Raw genomic sequence first — 24887 nt, forward strand, 5'->3', positions numbered from 1 at the left:
GGTAATTTTATATAGCATGCTTAATAATTTTGTGCATGAAACAAAGTTCATGCTAAGCATTTATGAATGGAATTTCCAATTTGGGGGCATCATGCTGGAGTGCCAAAAAGTTTTGAATTTTGGGGCATTTCAGATTTTGGATTTTGGGTTTAGAGATGGTCAATCTGTATGTAATATATTACCTAGAAAAGCCACTAAAAAAGCTATACAAAAAGATACGCTCTAAAACACTACAGATAAAATAGAATGCTAAAAATGGTCAAGTAAACCAGAGAGAGCCAGGAAGAACCAAACCGAAAAAATGAAAAACAGAAGAAATAGAAAACACAAAACAAAATGGCAGTGTTAAGCCTCAGTTTACCAATAATGACATTAAATTGAATGTAAAGTCTAAATACATCAATTAAAAGACAGACACCAGGAGAGCAGACTAGAGAACATGATCCAACTACGTGTTGTCCATAAGAAAGTGACTTCAAACAGGCAAACTGAAAATAGAAGTATAGGAAAAAAAAAAAAGATCATGCAAACATTATTGAAAGGACAGCAGAAGTTGGCTACATTTATATCAAATAAAGTAAACTTCAGAACAAAGATAATTACCAGGAGGGCCGGGCACAGTGGCTCACGCCTGTAATCCTAGCACTTTGGGAGGCCAAGGCGGGTGGATCTCAGGAGTTTGAGACCAGCCTGGCCAACATGGCAAAACCCCATCTCTACTAAAAATACAAAAATTAGCTGAATGTGATGGCGGATGCCTATAATCCCAGCTACTCAGGAGGCTGAGGCAGGAGAATCACTTGAACCCAGTGGGGTCGGAGGTTGCAGTGAGCTGAGATCGTTCCACTTCACTCCTGCCTGGGGAAAAGGAGCAAAACTCCGTCTCGAAAAAAAAATAATAATAATAATTACCAGGAACAGATGGCAACATTACAAAATGAGAACTTGGTCGATCCACCATTAGGACGCAGCAATTCGAAACGTGCATACACCAAACAAAAAAACAATGAATAGAACTGAAAGGAGAAAAAGACATTTATACTTTTATAGTTGGAGACCTCAAAATCTCTCTCTACAGCTGATATTTGGAGACAGAAAAGCTGCCAGGATATAGAACTCAACATCACCATCAATCAACTAGATCCAATCAAAATTTATAGAACACTCTGGCCAATAACAGAATACATAATCTTTTCAAGTATCCACAAAACAAATACTAAGTTAGAACACAATCTGAGGCATAAAACAAACCTAACAATTTTTTTGAAATTAAAATCACACAGCATACGTTCCCTCAGACAATAGAAAGAAATCAGAAGTCAGCAAGAGATCACAGGAAAATTGCCTAACTCTCAGAAACTAAACAATAAACTTCTACATAACCCATGGATCAAAGAGGAAGTCTCGAGGGAAATTTTAAAATATATTCTAAACTGAGAAAATGCAAGTACAATACATCAAAATGTATGGGAAAGAGCTACAGTGGGTGATGAGAGAAATTTACAGCACTAAATGAATGGCACATTAGAAACTTGGAAACAAATTAATAATGTAAGTGCCCACCTCGACAATCTAAAAGAAAAAAAAATAGCAAAATCAACCCAAAAGTAAGCAGAAAGTAAGAAATAATTAAGCTAAGAGTAGAAACAAAGTGAAAACAGAAAAACAATAAACAGTAAAGCAAAAAGCTGGTTCTTTGAAAAGATCAATAAAACTGACACACCTAAGCAAGACTGACAAAAAAAAAAAAAAAAAAAAGCAGACATAAATTACCAACATTAGTGATGAAATGGGCTCTAAAGATACCAAAAAAGATAATTAGGAATTACTAGGAACAACTCTACACACATAATTTTGACAACTTGGGCAAAATAGACTTATTCCTCAAATAATACAAATTACCACAACTCAGCAAATATGAAATAGATCATTTGAATAGCCCTACCACCATCAAGAAAACTGAATTCATAATTCAAAGAATCCCAAAAAAAAGAAATTACCAGACCCAAATGAACTCACTGGAAAATTCCATCAAACATTAAAAAAGAATTAACACAGACTCAAAACAATCTCTTCTGGAAACTAGAAGAGGAAAAACTTCCCAATTCATTTTAAGAAGCTAATATTAGCATGACATCGAACCTAAAGACAGTGCAAACTACAGAACAATATACTCTCTCTCTCTATATATATAGAGGCAAAAATATTCAGTTAATTATTAGCAAGTAGAACTAAACAATATATAAAAAGAATTCCACATCATCGCCAAGTAGTTTCATTCCAGGAATGCAAAGCTGGTTCAACAGTCAAAAGTCAACATAACCCACCCTATTAATAGGCTAAAGAACAAAAATCACATAATTACATATCAGTTGATTTAGAAAAAGCAAATGACAAAATTCAATACTCATGAATGATAAAAATTCTCAGAAAATTGCAACAAATGGGAACTTCATCATCTTGATAAATAGCATTTACAATACCTTAAGCTAAAACCTATGCTAACAACGTCAGAAAGGGTCCTCCCAGACCTATTTACACAGCAGAAAGAATCATTAAGAATGATTTAGATAGTTAATAAGAGTTTACTCTCCTAAGAGATTACAACACCCAATGGCCAGACAAAAAGAAAAGCTGTCAGCTGTCAACACTCTCAGAAGGTTCACTGTGAAATGTGTACTTCTGAACTCCTGCTGAGGGCCTACATGCTGCAATGCTGAGAAGCAAGTGTCCAGGGGTCTCTTTGGAAACATTGCAAAAAAATATGAGGGACTGGTGGATGAATAGAGGGACGAAAAGGTGGAGAGAGCGGTGATAAAGCACGTGGGATGATGCCAGCAGCACAATCTTAGGTGGTGAATATGTGGGTGTGCACTGTAAAATTCTTTCAACTTTTCTGTATATATTTGTTTCATAATAAAATGTTGGAAAAAATAAACCTGTGAAAAAGGAAGCTTTAGTCAAACATATCTAAGCAAAAGAAAAAACAAGTTCTAAATTCCTATGGCTCAAATTAATGTGTTTTTCTTTTTAGGTTGAGACAGAAGAGCAAAAAACAGATTTTCTTTTTAGGTTGAGATGGAAGAGCAAAAAAACAGAAAAAGGAATGAAAGGAATAGGAGCTATTCTAAAAGCTACAAATTCCACCTGCAGTTTGATTAAAGATGACGTGGCTGAAGAATATGCTTTGAATCCAAGCCCCTTCAAGGCTGCCAGGTAGAGAGTCAGTTCTGCGAAAGCTCTGTACCTGTGAGCAAGCAGAGCTTCCAAGTAAACCCACTTCATTAAAGCCACCCTGAGTCAATAAGCCAGGCTTTAATCTCAGCAAGAAGGGCGTATTTTTGGTCTAGTTACCCACCCATAACTGTAGGTACTTTGATACCTAGGTGAGGGGAAAGAAGGAGAAAGGCAAAACAACAGATTTTTAAAATCACAACAAATGTTTATCAAACATTTGTGCCAGGCCCTGACTTAGGAGCTTCAAATGCATTATATTTCATGTCATTTCCACAGCAACTCTCTGAGTAAGTACTTTCACTTATTTTATATACAATTTTAATTATTTACATTATATTATACTTATTCCTTTTTTGTTTGTTTTGTTTTTTTGTTTTGTTTTGAGATGGAGTCTCACTCTGTCACCCAGGCTAGAGTGGTGGTGCAATCTTGGCTCACTGCAACCTCCGCCTCCTGGGTTCATGCCATTCTCCTGCCTGAGCTTCCTGAGTAGCTGGGAATACAGGTGTCCACCACCATGCCCGGCTAATTTTTTTTGTATCTTTAGTAGAGACGGGGTTTCACTGTGTTAGCCAGGATGGTCTCGATCTTCTGACCTCATGATCCGCCTGCCTCAGCCTCCCAAGGTGCCGGGATTACAGGCGTGAAACACTGCGCCCAGCCACTTATTCCTATTTTATACATGAGAGGCCCAAGGTGAGACCAAGTGATTTGTGTAGAGTCTGAGATAAAGCCAAAATCGATACCCAGGCAGACCGAAAAACTTCTCTGTCAGCAGATTTAGAAACGGTAAAGGGAGATCTTCAAACTGAAGGAAAATGATAACACAAGGCAGCTGGGATAGAAACAAACCCTTAAGGGCCCACAATGGTAAAATGTAAGTTAACATAAAAAACTTTTTTCTGGCCAGTCATGGTGGCTCTTTGGGAGGCCAAGGCGGGTGGATCAACTGAGGTCAGGAGTTCGAGACCAGCCTGACCAACATGACGAAACCATGTCTCTACTCAAAAATACAAAATTAGCCAGGTGTGGGCACATGCCTGTAATCCCAGCTACTCGGGAGGCTGAGCCAGAATTGCTTGAACCCAGGAGGCAGAGGTTGCAGTGAGTCAAGATCATGCCATTGCACTCCAGCCTGGCAGCCTGGGCAAAACTCTGTCTCAAAAAAAAAAAAAAAAAAAAAAAGAGGCCAAGTGTGGTGGCTCACACCTATAATCCTATAATCCCAGCACTTAGGGTAGCTGAGGCAGGTGGATCACCTAAAGTCAGGAGTTCGAGGCGAGCCTGGCAAACGTAGTGAAACGCTGTCTCTACTAAAAATACAAAAACATTAGCCAGGCACGGTGGGGAGTGCCTGTAATCCCAGCTACTAGGGAGGCTGAGACAGGAGACTCACTTGAACCCGGGTGGCGGAGGTTGCAGTGAGCTGAGATTGTGTCATTACACTCCAGCCTGGGCAACAAGAGCAAAACTCCATCTCAAAAAAAAAAAAAAAAAGACTTTTTTTTCTCTTTTCAAATTTGAGGGGAAAAAATATAATTGCCTATTTAAAGCAAAAACAAAAACATCATATTGTGGGGTTTATACTATGTTTCACTTGGACATATGACACAGCAACACTACCAACCAAGAACATGTCAGAAGCGGGAAACTACGGTCAGAGCACTGCCCCGCAGCTCAGGCAGTGTAATACCATTTGAGAGTGGACAGTGACAAGTGAAAGATGTAACTGAAAACGCCAGAGATGATAGATTTAAACCCAAGTAGTCTAAAGATTCCGAACAAAAAACAGAGGTTCTCAAATACATGAAGCAAAACCTGCAGAGCTGAAAGAAAATAATCCATAATTAGCATAAGAGATTTCAATTCTCCTCAGAAGAAAGAGGAACTAAGCAGTGAAATTGCTCTTCATGCCTCCCCAGCACAATGGAGATACTCCTGGGAAATAAAGCCAGTCACTGGGGCTGATCTCCCCAGAATGCTGAGACTGGCTTCTCTGTAAATAAATGACTGGTATTCGCTAGGAGAAGTGTCCTTATCTATGAAATGTTTTTAGCAAGATGTGGTTAGTTTAGGATTGTGTTTGGTAAACATACCTAAAATCCATGGACTTATGGGACATAGCTCCCTGGAAAAGGTTCCCGAAGGTGTATAAACCATCTGACTACAAAACGGGAACACTGCACATCCTTAATGCTCCTTGTGCAGCGAGATGACTACACACCTCAGTGAGAGGACCACACACCTCAGTGAGAGGACGACACGCCTCAGTGAGAGGACCACAAGCCTCGGTGAGAGGACGACACGCCTCGGTGAGAGGACGACACACCTCGGTGAGAGGACCACACGCCTCGGTGAGAGGACCACACGCCTAAGTGAGAGGACGACACGCCTCGGTGAGAGGACCACACGCCTCAGTGAGAGGACCACACGCCTCGGTGAGACGACGACAGGCCTCGGTGAGAGGACCACACGCCTCGGTGAGAGGACCACATGACTCGGTGAGATGACGACACGCCTTGGTCAGAGGATGACACGCCTCGGTCAGAGGACCACACGCCTCGGTCAGAGGATGACACGCCTCGGTGAGATGACAACACGCCTTGGTGAGAGGACGACACACCTCAGTGAGAGGACCACACACCTCAGTGAGATGACTACACGCCTTGGCTCAAGGAGGACGGACCTGCAGGAGTTCCACAGACTCTCCCACATCTCTCCCCACTTTGCCTGAGCACACAAGTGAGGATACTACTTGTATCTTTAAAGTTACTAAGTAATCAGGTACGGGTAAGATCTCGGAGATTCATGTCAAACTAATGTGGTAAGCCAACCTTGTGTGTTAGTTCAACTCCTCTCCTAATAGTGAATAGAACAAGTAGGCAGAAAATTATTTCAAGTCAAGGATGCCTGAACACTATCAACTTGATCTCATTAAGCTTTACAGAGCAGCAAAATACACTTTTTTTTTTTTTGAGATGTAGTCTCGCTTTGTCACCCAGACTAAAGAGCAGGGGTGCAATCAAGATTACAGGCACCCACCACCACACCCAGCTAATTTTTGTATGTTTCGTAGAGACAAGGTTTCATCATGTTGGCTAGGCTGGTCTCGAACTCCTGACCTCAAGTAATCTACCCACCTAAGCCTCCCAAAGTGTTGAGATTACAAGCATGGGCCACCGCACCCAGCCACATTCTTATTACGTGTGCACGAAACATTCCACAGAATACACCATATTCTGGGGCTTAAGACAAGCCTCAACATTGAAATCACAGAATATGTTCTCTGACTACAACTAATTTAGAAATTGCTAACAGGAAATACTTGAAAATCCCCAAATATTTGGAAATGAAATAATACATTTCCAAATAATAAGTGGGTAAAAGAAGAAAGTAAAAGGGAAATTAGAAAATATCTTCACCTGAATGAAGATGAAAATGAATAAACATTTCCAAATTTGTGAAATGTGGCTAAACAATGCTTAGAGGGAAATTCATATTATAGTTTTGAACACTTGTTAGAAAAGACAAAAAATCTAAAGTCCATGATCTAAGCCTTTACCTTAAGAAACTAGAAGAGACAGAAGAGCAAATGGAACCCAAAGCCAGCAGAAAAAAGGAAATAATAAAGAGTAAAGCAGAAATCAATGAAAAAGAAAACAAAATTAACAAAACCAACAACAGGTTCTCTGAAAAAACTCAAACTGATAACTTCTAGAAGACTGATCAAAACAGAAAGAGAAAACACAAGGCACATTTCAGCAAACTTCTGGATAACAGGTAGTATATGCTGGTACTTACTACATGCAAGATAATAGCATACACACTTTGTCTGGCCTACTGTACTGATCCCATAATAAACTACGAGGTAGGTACTACTATTAACCCCAAATATGAATTTTTTTTTAAGAGGCAGGGTCTCACCCTGTCACCCAGGCTGGAGTGTCGTGGCATAATCATAGATCACTGCAGCCACAAACTGCTGGCCTCAAGCAATTCTCTCACCTCAGTGTCCCAAAGTGCTGGGATTACAGGCGTGAGCTACCATGCCTGGTGTCACAAATTATTTTTATATATGTACATTTACATATGTATGTCCATGCAAGGAAAAAAAAGTCTGAATATCCACACTGAAGGGATAACAGTGGCTCACTCTTACAGGAAAACTGAAATTGGGGTGAGCAGTCAGGTGAAATTTTTGCTTTTATAATCTATACATTTTTATAAGAAATATACTACGTATATTTTTAATTGGAACGAAAATGCATCAGACATTTAAAAAATTGAATTACACAAAAAAAAAGGAGGCAAAGAATAAATATTTGGGTTTTACTAGGTTGGATAAAGGGAAGAGATTATGAAAGTCCATCCATGATAAAGAACTCCTATAACCCAAAACAAAAAACTCCTTGTGCAGTTTTTTGTTTTTTAATTCCATTAAAAAATGGAATTAGCTGGGCATGGTGGTGCACACCTGTAGTCCCAGCTACTCGGGAGGCTGAGGCAGGAGAATGGCATGAACCCGGGAAGTGGAGATTGCAGTGAGCCGAGATCACGCCACTGTACTCCAGCCTGGGCAACAGAACAAGACTCCATCTCAAAAAAAAAAAAAAAAAAAAAGGCAAAAGGGCCAGGCACAGTGGCTCATCCCTGTAATACCAGCACTTTAGGAGGCCAAGGTGGGTGGATCACCTGAGGTCAGGAGTTCAACACCAGCCTGGCCAACATAGTGAAACCCCGTCTCTACTAAAAACACAAAAAATTAGCCAGGCACGGTGGCGGACACCTGTAATCCCAGCTACTCGGGAGGCTGAGTCAGGAGAATCACTTGAACCTGGGAGGTGGAGGTTGCAATGAGCCAAGATTGCACCACTGCATTCCAGCCTGGGCAACAAGAGCCAAACTCCGTCTCCCAAAAAAAAAAAAAAAAAAAAAAAACGGGCAAAGGATATGAATAGACATTTCTCCAGTCAATGTATACGAACGGTCAATAAGCATGTAAAAAGATGCTCAGCATGACTAATCAACAGGAAAATACAAATCAAAACAATGAGATGCTGTACCTACTCACACAAATTAGGATGGCTATCATCAGAAAAGAAAAAGTGTTGGTGAGGGCATGAAGAAATTGGAACCTTAGTATACTGCTGCAAGAATGTAAAACAATGTAGCCACTGTGGAAAACAGTTTACTGCTTCCTCAAAAAGTTACAGGTAGTGCCAGGTGCAATGGCTCACACCTGAAATCTCAGCAACTCAGGAGTCTGAGGCAGGAAGATCCCCTGAAGCCAGGAGTAGCACAGAACCAGCCTGGGCAACACAGTGAGATTCTGTCTCTAATTAGTCAAGCGTGATGGCTGGGTAACAATGTGAATATATTTAATGCCAATGAACTGTACACATAAAAATGGTTAAAACGTTAAGTTTTACGGTATGTATGTTTTACCACAATATTTAAAATTTTTAATTACTTTTTATAAATTGTTACCAAAAAAATACTAAGAATCCATCCAAGTTATTTAGAAAGGGAGTGTCAGATCAACCTTTCCAAAATGCCAAAATTCACAAGATTACCTGGTTGCTTGCCCCATACCCAGCTCTCCAGAATTGACTTGGCCCTATATACAGGTACAGGAGCTTCTTCTTCATCTTTTTTCTCTTTGTCATTCAGATCTTCCTTCTTTGTTCCACTTGGTTCGACACTATCGTCTGCAGAATTAAAAATTTTTTAATCTGCAACCGCTTTTCAGAATGCCATACCATTAGTCTCTGCACATGTCCCTCCCCAAAAAGTTACAACACACATCATTAACTGAATGTTTTGACAACTTAAAAATAAAATACATCAACCATACCTGTAACAGACCCAGTATAATTTTCATAAAGAAACCAATATATTGGCCAGGCATGGTGGCTCACGCCTGTAATCCCAGCACTTTGGGAAGCCATGGCAGGTGGATCACGAGGTCAGGAGATCGAGACCATCCTGGCTAACATGGTGAAACCCCTTCTGTACTAAAAAGACAAAAAATTAGCCGGGCATGGTGGTGGGCACCTGTAGTCCCAGCTACTCAGGAGGCTGAAGCAGGAGAATGGCGTGAATTCAGGAGGCAGAGCTTGCAGTGAACTGAGATTGCACCACTGCACTCCAGCCTGGGTGACAGAGCGAGACTCTGTCTCAAAAAAAAAAAAAAAAAAAAAAAAGGAAACCAATATAACAAATTATTTAAAGCATGTCTTCCAAAATGATATTCCATCAACTTCCTAGTACATTTCTCAACTGAGAAACTTAAGTCTTTGTTATTTACCTACTTCAATTTCATACCAATTGCTTTTATCCAGTGAGTCCCAATGCTTGTGTATCCATGGGAAAAGGGAGGGTGTAGAACAGGAGTATGATTCAAAAATCTTTTAACTCTTTACAAGGCCCTACTCCACTGCCAACTGGGAAGCACTGCTATGCAGGGGCACTGTTACTGGTAGCATAATTCAAGAGCACTGGGACACAAAGGAAAAGCTGAGAAAAATGACTTTAGGCCACTGACAATGTCAAGTTTCAGTCAAAAACAACTGTCATAAAACTCCTTACACATAGTAAGCGAAGAGAAGAGAGAACTAACCTTAACCTTGAAGTGTAAACACATTCCATCATAGAAGGCTGTGACTAAACGTCTAAACAACATAATTAGAAAAATGTATCTCTATCGGTGAAAGACATGATGTCCCATCCGGGTTACAAATAATGAGTATCTAAAAATCTTGAAGGAAACAGTTCCTCTGTTTACAACACTTCTGACACCAAATGTATGGACTTTTGCACCAAGCAATTCTCCAGTTCTCTGCGACACCCAGCTGTGTGTCCCACAGTGCAATTCAATTCTGAAACTAACTACCTAGAATTAGCACAGACCCCACAGGTTAATAACAGGAGAGAAAAGGTGAATGCTGAAAAAAATATCCAAAGAACTAATGGCTGAAAACTTCCTGGGTTCAGCAAATGACATAAACCTAGGCAGATGGAAGAATCTGTGCAAAGCCCAAACAAGATAAATCCAAAGGAAGCCATGACGAGGCACATCATAATCAACTGCTAAACACTAAGGACAAAACCTTTTGAAAAGTGCCACAGAAAGTAGATATAGAAGAATGTCTTGTGTGGCCTAAATATTACGTGCTGCCTTGACGTTGGTAAAATCAAGAAGGCCTCAAATAGCCTAACCAGTCTCCCCCGAGCTCTGCTCCCACGGATAAGATCCCAAAGCCAAACAACCTCCTTATCACGGAGACCCGACCCCAGCCTGCTCATCCCTGCCAGCCCAGAGTTATTCAAACAAGCCAATCACATCTTCCCATGGAAGCAAGGTCACCTCACCCTCTTCTTACTACAAAATGTGCCTCCCACAGCCCCTCGTGGTTCACTCTGTTCCCAAGTGCAGCCCCCGTGTGACATGCGGTGTCCCCGACCCCCAGGGCTGTGAGCATGCGTGACTAATAAACTGCTATTTCATCTGTCCAGTGTCGGTGTCCTATGTTCAGCCATCCCATATCCCTAGGGCAGGAATCTTCTAGGGTTATAAACAGAACTTTAATCAACCTCTCCTTGGTTATTTTACTGGTTCCAAGATACAGTTTTTTCTGTGCAAAAGATCTGAACAGAAACTTCACAAAGGATACAAGAGTGGCAAAGAAGAACATGATATTCAGCATCGTTAGCCATTACAGAATTGCATATTAAAACCACAATGAAATCCCACTAGACTTGCTAGAATGGCTCAACTAAAAAACACTGATAACACCAAGTGCTAACAAAGACACAGAGCAACAGAAACGTGACAGATTGCCAGTGGGAATGCAAACTAAAACAGCCTCCAGTTGACCAAGGTAGACACCTCAGGTCACAGAATACAGAGTAGAACCCGGCCAGGAAGACAGCTCAGAGAACACAGGTGCTGGCTGTAAATGCCAGACTCTGCCCTACGTGTGTGTGTGTGTGTGTGTGTGTGTGTGTGTGTGTGTGCGCCCGCGGGGGAGGGGGAGCACTAATCACAGCCCAGGGGCCAAACCCAGCCCACAGCCTCATTGTGTATGGTCTGAAAGCAGAGAAAGTATTTTACTTTTGTTGTTCTTTTGAGATAGTCTTGGCTCACCACAACCTCTGCCTCCCAGGTTCAAGTGATTCTCCCAAGTTCAAGTGATTCTCATGCCTCAGCCTCTGAGGAGCTGGGATTACAGGCATGCATCACCATGCCCAGCTAATTTTTTGTTTTCAGTAGAGATGAGGTTTCACCATGTTGGCCAGGCTGGTCTTGAACTCCTGACCTCAGGTGATCTGCCTGCCTCGGCCTCCAAAAGTGCTGGGATTACAGGTGTGAGCCACCACGCCCGGCCACCGCATATTTTTTAATAATTGAAAAATAATCAAAAGAAAAACAGTATTTTGTGACTTGCAAACATTCTGTGGACTTTTCGTGTCCATAAATAAAGTTTACAGAATGAACGTCCCCTGCCCGCTGACGTAGTATTGTCTGTGGCTACTTTGGCACTATAGCTGCAAGGTCCCATGGCTATGACAGAGACCATAGGGTCCATTGAGACCTTAAAATATTTACTATCTGGCCCTTTAGAGAAAGTAGGCCACCCCTACCCTACATCTGGCTACAAATTTTACAAATTTTACAAATTCTGAGACCCTTAGAAAATAAAAAATATTCATAGTCTTAACAACGGAAAAGAAAAACATTTACTGAATGTCAAAACATCTCCCTAACAAACCCAATCAGTTGGGATCTACATAAAGAACAATTATGCTCTGCTTTCCAACCATGATTTTTAAAAGAACAAAGGACAAAAAAATTCATTAAATGTGGGCCGGGCATGGTGGCTCACACCTGCAATCCCAGCACTTTGTCGGAGGCCAAGGTGGGCAGATCATGAGATCAGGAGTTCAAGACCAGCCTGACCAAGATGGTGAAACTCCGTCTTTACTAAAAATACAACAATTAGCTGGGCGTGGTGGAGGGCGCCTGTAATCCTAGCTATTCAGGAGGCTAAGGCAGGGAACTGCTTGAACCCAGGAGGCAGTGGTTGCAGTGAGCCAAGATCATGCCACTGCACTCCAGCCTGAGCGACAGAGCAAGACTCCCTCTCGAGAGGAAAAAACAAACAAAAAAAATTCATCAAATGTAATGAATAAAACATATACTTTGGATTTTGCTATGTACTTAGCTTTTCTTAGAGCACCTTTTAGAACTATTGTTTCACAGAAAACACTTTGGGAAACGTTTTAACTTATAAACAAACACTGGAGGGCTAGGAACAAGAGGTTAAAACTTTTTAAAATATACAGAATGAATTACTGATACATAAAAAAAAAAAATAAAAAGGTTGCTGATTCCTGTCTTGGAAGACACTGTCATATGGACACTCTTAGCCTCAGCATCCGGAGGTCCAGAAAGGGAAAATTTCAAGTCAGAGAGAATTCTATATGTACCATTTATTTGGAACATTCAGCCCTCAAGATCCCAACATCATGACCTCAGTTTCAACACAACTGTCCTTAGTCCTTATGTCAGTGCTTTTGGTGCTGCCTGTTGTCAAGGCAGTGGAAGCCAGTGATGCAACTGCTGTCTCGTTAAAAGGTGTGGTTCTCAGTATTACAGGCATTTGTACTTGCTTGCGAGTATACACACGAAAGAAAAAAATGAACAGATGTGACTTTGAAGGGTCTAATGAATGAAACCTCACCCTGAAGACCTTTGTGCTACTGAAACTAAATGTAAGCTTTGGTGTCTGAAAGTTTCCAAGAATTAGTAAGTAGGAGAGTTTTACTTTCTGAGTTGATTCCATGAAATGGGAACAAATTGGTACATAAATGGATTTTGCCCAGAATCCTAGGAAATCGCCACTGTTCAGTTGTAATCACTGCCTCCTAAATCACTGAGTCTGTTCTCTGTATTTTTATTAGACTTTTGTCATCTCCCAAGTTAATATTGTATTTAGATACCCAATAGTCAGCCAAAAAGTGAAACTTCTATCTCTGGGCAGAAAAAAAAATCATTTAGAACAATGTATTCAGTGTATCTAATACTGAAATGGAGAAAAGACTTAATGTTAAAGAAAAAAAAAACACTATGGACATTGACATGGAAACGAGATTTAATGTTAAAAAAAACTTTATATTAACTGAGTAACACCTCCTGATGAGAAGTGCTATATTAAATATAAACCCATTATGTTGTTAAAAAAAAAAAAAGATGAAAATCAAAAGCACTACACAAAGTAGAAAGAAGCCAGACACAGAAGAACCTGACTACATGATTCCATTTATGGAGTTCTAGAACAGGTGCAATTTGTCAATGCTGGAGAAACATCAGGCCAGCTACTGCCTCTGGGAAGAAGGGGCAGGACACCAGAGAACTTTCTGAGCAAGAGTCATGATAAAGATGTGGGTTACACAGGTTACATTTGTCAAAACTTGTGAAATGGTAAACTCAAAATAGATGCATTTCATTATATATAAATTTTACCTGAAAGTCAAAAACAAAGTTGAACTAGAATCAATTACATACATGAGTGTCTAAGGAGCTAGGTGAAAACAAACAGTGGATGGACAGACAGCAGGATATGGAGCCAAATATGGTGGCAGAACACAGGGGTGGGTCCGCAGCCACTCACTGTACACATCTGTCAGTTATTGTGTGTGTGTGTGTGTGTGTGTGTGTGTGTGTGTGAGAATATTTTCAAACAAATATAAAAAATAAATTAAAAAAAAAAACACGGGTAACTCTGCTTGCCATTGAAACTGAAAAGGGAGACTAATACTTTTTCCCATGGTTTGTTTTGTGTTTTTTGTTTTTTTGAGACGGAGTCTCACTCTGTCGCCCAGGCTGGAGTGCAGGAGCACAATATCTGCTCACTGCAACCTCCACCTCCTGGCTTCAAGCAATTCTCCTGCCTTGCCCTCCCAAGTAGCTGGGATTACAGGCGCCCACCACTACGCCTGACTAATTTTTGTATTTTTTAGTAGAGATGGGGTTTCACCATGTTGGCCAGGCTAGTCTCAAACTCCCAACCTCAAATATCTGCCCGCCTCAGCCTCCCAAAGTGCTGGAATTACAGGCATGATCCACCGCGCCCGGTCCCCATGTATTTTCAAGTGGACACCATCCCAATTCATTCCACAAAAGAAGAAGAAATACTTGCCGGGCGCGGTGGTTCACACCTGTAATGCCAGCACTTTGGGAGGCCGAGGCGGGCGGATCACGAGGTCAGGAGATTGAGACCATCCTGGCTAACACAGTGAAACCCCGTCTCTACTAAAAAATACAAAAAATTAGCCAGGCGTGGTGGCAAACGCCTGTAGTCCCAGCTACTCGGGAGGCTGAGGCAGGAGAATGGCGTGAACCCAGGAGGTGGAGCTTGCAGTGAGCCGAGATCACGCCACTGCACTCCAGCCTTGGTGACAGAGCAAGACTCCGTCTCAAAAAAAAAAAAAAAGAAAAAATTCTTCAGTCTAACGCTCTCCCAACTGAGCTATTTCAACTTAGAATAAATACTTTCTAAAGTGGTAGCTTTATCCACATTGATGACTCTCAAGTAGGGGGACCAACAAACTTCAACAATGGTTCTCAACTAAGGATCTTTTCAGATTCAACAAGTTTAGGGTGTATACAAGCACTCATTTTTTTTAAACCTCAATGGGCACTCTGAAACACAGCCACTGTTATGAACAACCTAATGACAGTCTTATTGAGCATGCAAAACTACAATGCTAAATAAGATCGTTCAATGGCATTTCCTTGCAGGCCAAAGGCTTCCAAAAAGTGTTTAATATACCCCCAAAGAACACCACAAATGCAGCAAGATGGTTTTGCAATAAAAATGCCTTCAATTCACATAAAACAATAAAATCCGGGCAGCTTGTATTAACTACCATTTTAGACAACAATCTCCAAAGCAAAAAGCAAAACTTCCAAGAGTTAAGCTCAAAGCTCCTGTTCCTATAGCACATTACAAAATTTCTATAAAATGCATTTTATAATGGTCTTTACAAAATAAAAAACACTAGTTAAAGGCCCTTACCTTTTCTAGGAGGGAGCTCTCCGTTCTGGGTTGATTCTGTTCCGGTGTATACAATTTCTCCATCTTTAACCATTTCATTCCACAGACCACAGAGCCCATCTCTTGTGAATGCAAGCTGGCAACGATAAACGAGATAAGCTTACAGAGTGCTCACGCTCACACTGCAGTTTTTAAAGAATGATACGGGAAAAAAACCTCAATCCCCCTTAGGTATTCAATCACTTAGTAATAAAATCAATGATTTACTAAATTAGTGACTTAATCATTTTACATTTCATGAAAGTCATCCAAGAAATATAAGTGAAAAGGTGCATAATAGTGTAAATACTATGCTACCTCTTAAGTAATATAAAGAAAAAGGACACGTGGTCGGGCGAGGTGGCTCATGCTTGTAATCCCAGCACTTTGGGAGGCCGAGCCGGGCAGATCACCTGGGATCAGGAATTTGAGACCAGCCTGGCCAACATGGTGAAACCCCATCCCAACTAAAAATACAAAAAAAATTAGCCAGGCTTGGTGGCAGGCGCCTATAATCCCAGCTACTCAGGAAGCTGAGGCAGGAGAATCACTTGAAACCAGGAGGCAGAGGTTGCAGTGAGCCAAGATCGCACCACTGCACTCAGCCTGAGTGACAACAGCGAGACTCGTCTCAAAAAAAAAAAAAAAAAAAAAGAAAGAAAAAAAAGACACACACACAAACGCGGACACATGCATGTGCTCTGAAAAGATAAACCAAAAGCAAGTACCAATGACTACCTACGGGGAAATGGGGAGGGGACATGGACAAAGGCAGCAGGACAGAAAAAACAACATTGTGAGTATACTTTATATGTCTTTACTTCTGAAACATACATGACTTTCATCCTCAAAAATTACAATTAAATCATAAAAAAGCAAAACCTACAACTGGCAACAAGCAAATTAACCCATGCATATACAAAGAAAAGTATGTCAAGGGACTTTTGAACTATATATCATTAATAGAATATACTATAATGAAAAAAATCTTATATTTATTGGTATTGGTAATATTGTCACAATTTTAGAACTACTTCATGTTGCACAATAAAGCAATGTAAATACAATAAAACGTGTTTATGATAAAGTATTAAATGTTATTAGAAATTAAGGTTTTAGGCTGGCCATGGTGGCTCACACCTATAATCCCGGCATTTGGGAGGCCAAGGCAGGTAAATCACTTGAGGTCAGGAGTTCATGACCAGCCTGGCCAACATGGTGAAACCCCATCTCTACTAAAAATATAAAAAATTAGCCAGGTGTGCTGGTGCATGCCTGTAATCCCAGTCACTTGGGAGGCTGAAGCAGAAGAATAGCATGAACCCAGGAGGCAGAGGTTTCAGTGAGCAGAGATTGTGTCACTGCACTCCAGCCTGGGTAAACAGAGCGAGACTCCATCTCAAAAAAATAATAATAATAATAATTAAGGTTTTCAGTGGAAAAGAGGAAAAAAATCAAAGAAATTTTGAAAAACAACTTAAATTGGAAATCTATGAACTTTATTTTTGAATATATTTGCTTACTCTGTTTTTTGAAAGGACTAGAATCAATGGCAATCTGACAGCAAACACCCAGATTTTGGTCTCTCAGAACTATTTCCCAATAAAAGACACTAGGGCTCTTGGGAAAATAAGTAGATTCAAGGGCCAGGGCAGACCAAGATGAGCCTGGAATATCTTGTTTCCTCAAAGAAAAAGCTGTTCACGGCCAGGTGCAGTGGCTCACGCCTATAATCCTAGCACTTTGGGAGGCTGAGGCAGGCCGATCACTTGAGGTCAGGAGTTCGAGACCAGCCTAGCCAACATGGTGAAACCCTGTCTCTTCTAAAAATACGAAAAGTAGTTGGGCATGGTGGCAGGCACCCATAATCCCAGCTACTCGGGAGGCTGAGGCAGGGCAAGAGCCTGAACCCAGGAGGCGGAGGTTGTAGTGGGCTGAGACTGTGCCACTGCACTCCAGCCTGGGTGACAGAGCAAGACTTTATCTCAAAAAAAAAAAAAAAAAAAAAAGGCAGCTGTTCAAAGACTGATAGGGACTCCTGGCCAAATTTATAATAATTATAATAACTGTGAGCATCAAAATCAAAAACGCCTTTGCTTGTCAACATTTGTGAGTCAGAAAACGCTTCCCAGAACAGGAAAAGGGAGCATTTCAGACACTGGGGGAAGGCATCCATTCTGAAAACTGCGTATGCGACAGAAGCTCCCTTGTCTGGCAAAAAAAAAAAAAAAAAAAAAAAAAGCCATTTTTAATTAAAAGAGACACAGATGTTTGCCCATCTTTTTTTTTTTTTTTAACTTCTGTGGATACACACTAGTTGTATGTGTATATATATATGGCCTACATGGGCTATTTTGACACAGGCATACTATGTGTAATAATCACTTCAGAGTAAATGGAGTATTCAATACCTAAAGCATTTATCCGTTGCGTTACAAACAATCCAATTATACTGTTATTTTTAAATGGACAATAAATTGACTGTAGTCACCCCATAATGCTGTCAAGTACTAGATTTTATATATTCTATCTTTTTTTTTTTTTTTGAGACTGATCTTGTTCTGGCACTAGGCTGCAGTGCAGTGGCGTGATCTCGGCTCACTGCAACCTTTGCCTTCCGGGTTCAAGGGATTCTCCTGCCTCAGCCTCCCGAGTAGCCGGGACTACAGGCTCACACCACCACACCCACCTAATTTTTGTATTTTTGGTAGAGATGAGGTTTCCCCATGTTGGCCAGGATGGTCTGGGTCTCTTGACCTCATGATCCACCTGCCTCAGCCTCCCAAAGAGCTGGGATTACGGGCCTAAGCCACTGTGCCCAGGCCTATCTAACTCCATTTTTACACCCATTAACCATCTGCACTTCACCCCCACTTTATCCTTCCTAGTCGCTGATGAACCATCATTCTACTCTACCTCCATGAGTTCAATTACTTTCATTTGCTTAGCTCCTACAAATAAGTGAGAACATGCAAAGTTTGTTTTGCTGGGTCTGGCTCATGACATTCTGTTCCTGACTTAACATAATGACCTCCAGTTCTATCCATGTTGTTGCAAACGACAGTATCCCATTCTTTTTATGACTTAATAGTACTCCATTGAGTGTATATACCACATTTTCTTCATTCATCTGCTGGGAACACTTACGTTGCTTCCAAATCTTGGCTATTGAGAATAGTGCTGCAATAAACATGAGAGTGTACATATTTCTTCAACATACTGATATTCTTGCCTCTGGGCATATACCTACCAGTGGGATTGCTGAATCATATGACAGTCTTATTTTTAGTTTTTTGAGGAACCTCCAAGCTAATCTCCATAATGGCTGTGCTAATTTATATTCCCACCAACAGTGCACAAGGGTTCCCTTTTCTCTATATCCTTGCCAGCATTTGTTCTTGTCTTTTGGATATAAGCCATTTTAATTAGGGTGAGATAATATCCCATTGTAGTTTTGATTTGCACTTCTCTGACGATCAATCATGTTGAGCACCTGTTCATATTGCCTGTTTGTCATCTGTATATCTTCTTTTGAGAAATGTCTATTCCAATCTTTTGCCCCTTTTTATTGGATTATTAGATTTTTTTCCTATAGAGTTGCTTGAGCTAATTATATATTCTGGTTATTAATCCCTTGTCAGATGTGTAGTTTGCAAATATTTTTTTCCCATTCTGTGGGTTGTCTCTTCATTTTGTGGGTTGTTTCCTTTGCTGTGCAGAAGCTTTTTAACTCGATGTGACCCCACTTGTCCATTTTAGCTTTGGTTGCCTGTGTTTACGACGCTATTACTCAAGAAATCATTACCCAGTGCAATGTCCTGGAGAGTCTCCCCAATGTTTTCTTTTAGCACTTTCATAGTCTGAAGTCTTTACTCCATTTTGATGTGATTTTTGTATACGGTGAGAGATAGCGGTCTAGCTTCATTTTTCTGCATATGGGTGTCCCATTTTCCCAGCACCATTTATCAATGAGGCTATCTTTTCCCTCATGTATCCTCCGGGCACCTCTGTCAAAGGTGAGTTCACTGTAGATGTATGGATCTGTTTTTGGGTTCTCTATTCTGTTCCAGTGGTCTATGTGTCTGTTTTTATACCAGTATCATGCTGTTTTGGTATACCTTTCTAGTAAACTTCGCACTTGATCTAAGCCCAAAAAGACCAGGAAGTGATTATAGTATAATTTAAAGTCAGGTAATGACATTTCTCCAGTTTTGTTTTTTGCTCAGGATGGCTTTGGCTATTGTCTCTTTTGTGATGCCATATAAATTTCAGGATTTTTTTTTCTATTTCTGTGAAGAATGTCATTGGTATTTTGATAGGGATTACACTGAACCTGTAGATTGCTTTGGGTAGTACAGACGTTTTAACAATATTGATTCTTCCAATTCATGAACATGGAGTATCTTTTCCTTTTTTGTGTGTCTTCTTCAATTTTCTGCATCAATGTCTTAGTTTTCATGGCCGAGATCTTTTCACTTCTTGGGTTAGGTTTATTCCTACGTATTTTACTTTATTTGTAGCTATTATAAATGGAATTATTTTTCTTGATTTAAATTTTTCATATTGTTCACTGTTGACATATAGAAATGCTACTGATTTGGCCAGGCACAGTGGCTCATACCTGTAATCCCAGCACTTTGGGAGGCTGAGGCAGTCGGATCACCTGAGGTCAGGAGTTCAAGACCAGCCTGGCCAATGTGGTGAAACCCCGTCTCTACTAAAAATACAAAAATCAGCCAGACCTGGCGGCAGGCGCCTGTAATCCCAACTACTCAGGCGGCTAAGGCAGGAGGATCGCTTGAACCCAGGAGGCAGAGGTTGCAGTGAGCCGAGATTGCGCCATTGCTTTCCAGCCTGGGCCACAGAGTGAGACTCCATCTCAAAAAAAAAAAAAAAAAAAAAAAGAGAGAGAGAAATGCTACTGATTTTAGCATGGTAATTTAATATCCTGCAATTTTACTGAATTTATCCGTTCTAATCATTTTTTGGTGGAGTTTTTAGGTTTTTCCAAATATAACAATCATCTACAAACAAGAATAACTTGGCTTCTTCATCTCCAATTTGGATGCCCTTTATTTCTTCTTTTTTTGTTTGTTTTCTGAGATGGAGTCTTGCTCTGTAGTCCAGGCTGGAATATAACGGCACAATCTCAGCTCATGCAATCTCCGCCTCCAGGGTTCAAGTGATTTCCCTGCCTCAGCCTCCCGAGTAGCTGGAACAACAGACACCCGCCACCATGCCTAGCTAATTTTTATATTTTTAGTAGAGATAGGGTATCACCGTGTTGGCCAGGCTGGTCTCAAACTCCTGACCTCAAGTGATCCACTCACCTCAGCCTCCCAAAGTGCTGGGATTATAGGTGTGAGCCACTGCACCCAGCCTTTCTCTCTCTTGACTCCTCTAGCAAGGGCTTCCAGTATTATATTGAATAACAGTGGTGACAGTGGGCATCCTTGTCTTGTTCCAGATCTTAGAGGAAAGGCTTTCAGTTTTTCACCTTTCAGTATGATACTAGCTGTGTGTCAGTTGTATATGGCTTTTATTGCGTTGAGGTGTGTTCCTTCTATAACCAGTTTTTTTCGGGTTTTTATCATGAAAAGATGTTGAATTTTATCAAATGCCTTTTCAGCATGAATTTAAACGATCATATGGTTTTTTATCCTTCATTCTATTGATATGATGTATCAAACTGATTGATTTGGATATGGTGAACCATCCTGGCATCCCTGGGATAAACCCCACTTTGGTCATGATTAATGATCTTTTTAATGTGTTGTTGAATTCGGTTTGCTGGTATTTTGTTGGGTATTTTTGCATCAATGTTCATCTGGGATACTGGCCTGTTTTCTTTTTTTGATTATGTCTTTGTCTGGTTTTGGTATCAGGGTAATTCTGGCCTTTTAGAATAAGTTTGGAAGTATTCCCTCCTCCTCTATTTTTCAGAGTAGTTTCACTAGGATTGGTAATAGTTCCTCTTTCAATGTTTGGTAAAATTCAGCAGTGAACTCATTGGGTCCCAGGCTTTTCTTGGCTGGAAGACTTTTTATTATTACAGTTTCAATCTCATTACCTGTTATTGGTACGTTCGGGTTCTGGATTTCTTCATGGTTCAAACTTGGAAGGCTGTATGTGCCTGTGAAATTATCCATTTCTTTTTCTTCTTTTTTTTAGATACACTCACCCAGGTTGGAGTGCAGTAACATGATCTCAGCTCACTACAACCTCCACCTCCCAGGCTCAAGTGATTCTCGTGCCTCAGCCTTTCAAGTGGCTGGAATTACAGGCACGCAACACCATGCCTCGTTAATTTTTGTATTTTCAGTAGAAACGGATGTTGGCCAGAGTGGTCTCGAACTCCTGACCTCAAGTGATTCACCCCCCTCAGCCTCCCAAAGTGCTGGGATTATAGGCATGAGCCACCATGCCCAGCCTGCAAACTTATCTATTTCTTCCAGGTTTTCCAAGTTATTGACATATAGCTGTTCACAGTCTCTAATGACCCTTTGAATTTCTGCAATATCAGTTGTAATGCCTACTTTTTCACCTCTGATTTATTTGGGTCTTCTTTTTCTCTTAGCCTGCCTGAAGGCTTGTCAATTTCATTTATCTTTTAGAAAAAACAACTTTTCATTTCACTGATCTTTTGCATTATTTTCTTCATTTCAACTCCATTTTATTTCTGCTCTGATCTTTATTATTTCTGTCCTTCTAATTATGGGTTTGGTTAGCTCCTTCTTTTCCAGCTCCTTAAGATGTATCATTAGGTTATTTATTTGAAGTTTTTCTACTTTTTTGATTTAGGCACTTAGAGCTATAAATTTTCCTCTCAGTACGGCTTTCACTACATCCCACAGGTTTCGTATGCTCTGTTGCCATTGCCATTTGTTTCAAGAAATTGTTTAATTTCATTCTTAATTTCTTCACTGACCTGTTAGTCATTCAGGAACATATCGTAATTCCCATGTGTTGGTGGAGTTTCCAAAATTCCTCGTTATCGATTTTTAGTTATAGTCCATTGTGATCAGAGAAGATATTTAACATAATTTCTTTAACTTTTATATGGCAAAAGACAGGAATCTAGCTTCATTCTTCTGTATATCAAGTTTTCCCAGCACCATTTATTGAAAAGACTGTCTTTTCCCCAGTGTATGTTCTTGGTATCTTTGTCAAAAATGAGTTCTCCGTAGATGTGCAGATTTGTTTCTGGATTCTCTATTCTGTTCCATTGGTCTATGTGTCTGTTTTTATGCTAGTACTATGCTGTTTTGGTTACTATAGCTCTGTAGTATAATCTGAAGTCAGGCAATCTGATTCCTCCAGTTTGTTTCTTTTCAATTACGAGAGCTTCGGCTATTCTGGGTGTTTTGTGGTTCAACATGAATTTTAGGATTTTTTTTGTTTGTTTCTGTGAAGAATGTCATTGGTATTTCGCTAGGGATTGCACTGAATCGGTAGATTGCTTTGGGTAGTATGGACATTTTAACAATATTGATTTTTCCAATCCATGAAGATGAAGTATTTTTCCATTTTTTGTGTCCTCTTTAATGTCTTTCATCAGCATTTTAGAGTTTTCATTACAGAGATCTTTGTAATGATCTTCTTTGGTTACTTCCTGGGTATTTAATTTCATGTGTGGCTACTGTAAATGGGATTACTTTTCTAATTTCTTTTTCATATTGTTTACTGTTGGCACATAGAAATGCTACTGATTTTTGTATGTTAATTTTGTATACTGCAACTGTGCTGAATTTATTGGCTCTAATCATTTTCTTGTGGAGTCTTTAGGTTTTTCCAAATATAAGATCATATCATCTGCAAACAAGGATAATTTGACTTCTTCCTTTCCAATGTGGATGCCGTTTATTTTTTTCTCTTGTCTCATTGCTCTAGCAAGAACTTCCAGTACTATGTTGAATAACAGTGGCCACATTGAGCATCCTTGTCATGTTCCAGATCTTAGAGGAAAGGCTTTCAGTTTTTCACCATTCAGTATGATACTAGCTGTGGGTCTGTCATATATGGCTTTTATTATGTTGAGGTATGTTTCTTCCATAACCAGTTTTAAGAGATTTTATCATGAAAGGATGTTGAATTTTATCAAATGCCTTTTCAGCATCAATTGAAATAATCACATGGTTTTTAGCCTTCTGTTGACACGATGTATCACATTGATTGATTTGCATATGTTGAACCATCCTTGTATCCCAGGGATAAACCCCACTTGGTCACGATGAACAATCTTTCTAATGCATTGCTGAATTTAGTTTTCCAATATTTTGTTGAGGATATCTGCATCAATATTCATCAGAGACATTGGCCTGTAGTACTCTTTCTTTGATGTGTCCCTGTCTGCTTTTAATAACAAGGTTTGAATTTTTAATGACTTATTTTGTGGCTTAACATATGGTCTAACCTTGAGGATGATACATGTGCTAAAGAGAACAATGTACAATCTGCAGCCATCAGATGAAATGTTCTAGAAATATCTATTAAATCCATTTGGTCTACAGTGCAGATTAAGTTTGATGTTTCTTCGTTAATTTTGTCTGGATGATCTGTCCAATGCTGAAAGTGGAGTGTTGAAGCCTCCATCTATTAATGTATTAAGGCCTATCTCTCTCTTTAGCTGTAACACTTGTTTTATGTATCTGAGTGCTCTCGTGTTGAGTGCATATACACATATATTTATAATAGTTACAGCATCTTGCTGAATTGGCCCCTTTATCATTACATAATGACCTTTTTGGTCTCCTTTTATAGTTTTGGTCTTGAAATCTATTTGGTCTGATATAACCACCATGCTTTTTTTTTATTTCCATTTGCTTCTCCCTTTTTCCATCCCCCTGCACCGTCCTGAAGAGATGGTCTCCAATTTGAAGAAGCAAGCAGCCAATGAACCGCCTGTGGGAAGGGGCAGCCTCCAGGAGCCCAGGATTTCAGTCCTACAACCACGATGGATCCAATTCTACCAATGAGGACCTCAGCTCCAGATGACAGCGTGCCCTAGCCAACACCTTGACTACAGCCTTGTGACACCTGAAGTAGAGGATTGAACTAAGCTATGGCCAGACTCCTGACCCACAGAAACTGTGAGAGTGTAAATGCGTGTTGTTACAAGCTGTCAAATTTGTGGTTGGTAACTTGTTCTGTAGCGACAGAAACCAAGCCAGCATCCTTCAGTTTTTGTAGAAGGAACAGCTTTCTCTCAGCACTCTTATTTTTTCTGTTCAGATCACTAACAGGATAACTGCCATAAACATACTTGGAACCAAAACGTATGACTTTTGGTAAAAATATCAGCTGGTGGGGGAGAGGTAAACTCCTTCCTAAAAAGTGAGCCCTGGCCAGGTATAGTGACTCACATCTCTAATCCCAGCACCTTGGAAGACTGAGGCAAGAGAATCACTTGTGCCCAGGGGTTCAAAACCAATCTAGGCAACATAGGAAGACCCTGTCTCTACAAAAAAATTTAAATTAGCCAGAAGGCTGGGCATGGTGGCTCACACCTGTAATCCCAGCACTTTGGGAGGCCAAGGCAGGTGAATTGTTTGA

At 40.3% G+C, this 24887-nt stretch overlaps 1 protein-coding gene across 4 annotated transcripts in view; it reads right to left on the reverse strand.

Moving 5' to 3' along the window:
• Positions 1 to 24887, reverse strand: part of HERC2 (HECT and RLD domain containing E3 ubiquitin protein ligase 2) — a 213383-nt gene that overhangs the window by 175162 nt on the left and 13334 nt on the right. For 3 of the 4 annotated variants that reach the window (XM_030814467.1, XM_030814465.1, XM_030814466.1), the window contains 2 exons: positions 15318 to 15432; positions 8811 to 8945 (listed from right to left, as the gene is read on the reverse strand). In XM_030814467.1, the coding sequence (XP_030670327.1) occupies positions 8811 to 8945; positions 15318 to 15432 (250 nt within the window). The remainder of the gene's footprint in view (positions 1 to 8810; positions 8946 to 15317; positions 15433 to 24887) is intronic. The other variant, XM_030814468.1, reaches the window with a different exon arrangement.

This window comes from Nomascus leucogenys, chromosome 6 (genome assembly GCF_006542625.1).
Source record: "Nomascus leucogenys isolate Asia chromosome 6, Asia_NLE_v1, whole genome shotgun sequence".
Classification (NCBI taxonomy): Eukaryota; Metazoa; Chordata; class Mammalia; order Primates; family Hylobatidae; genus Nomascus; species Nomascus leucogenys.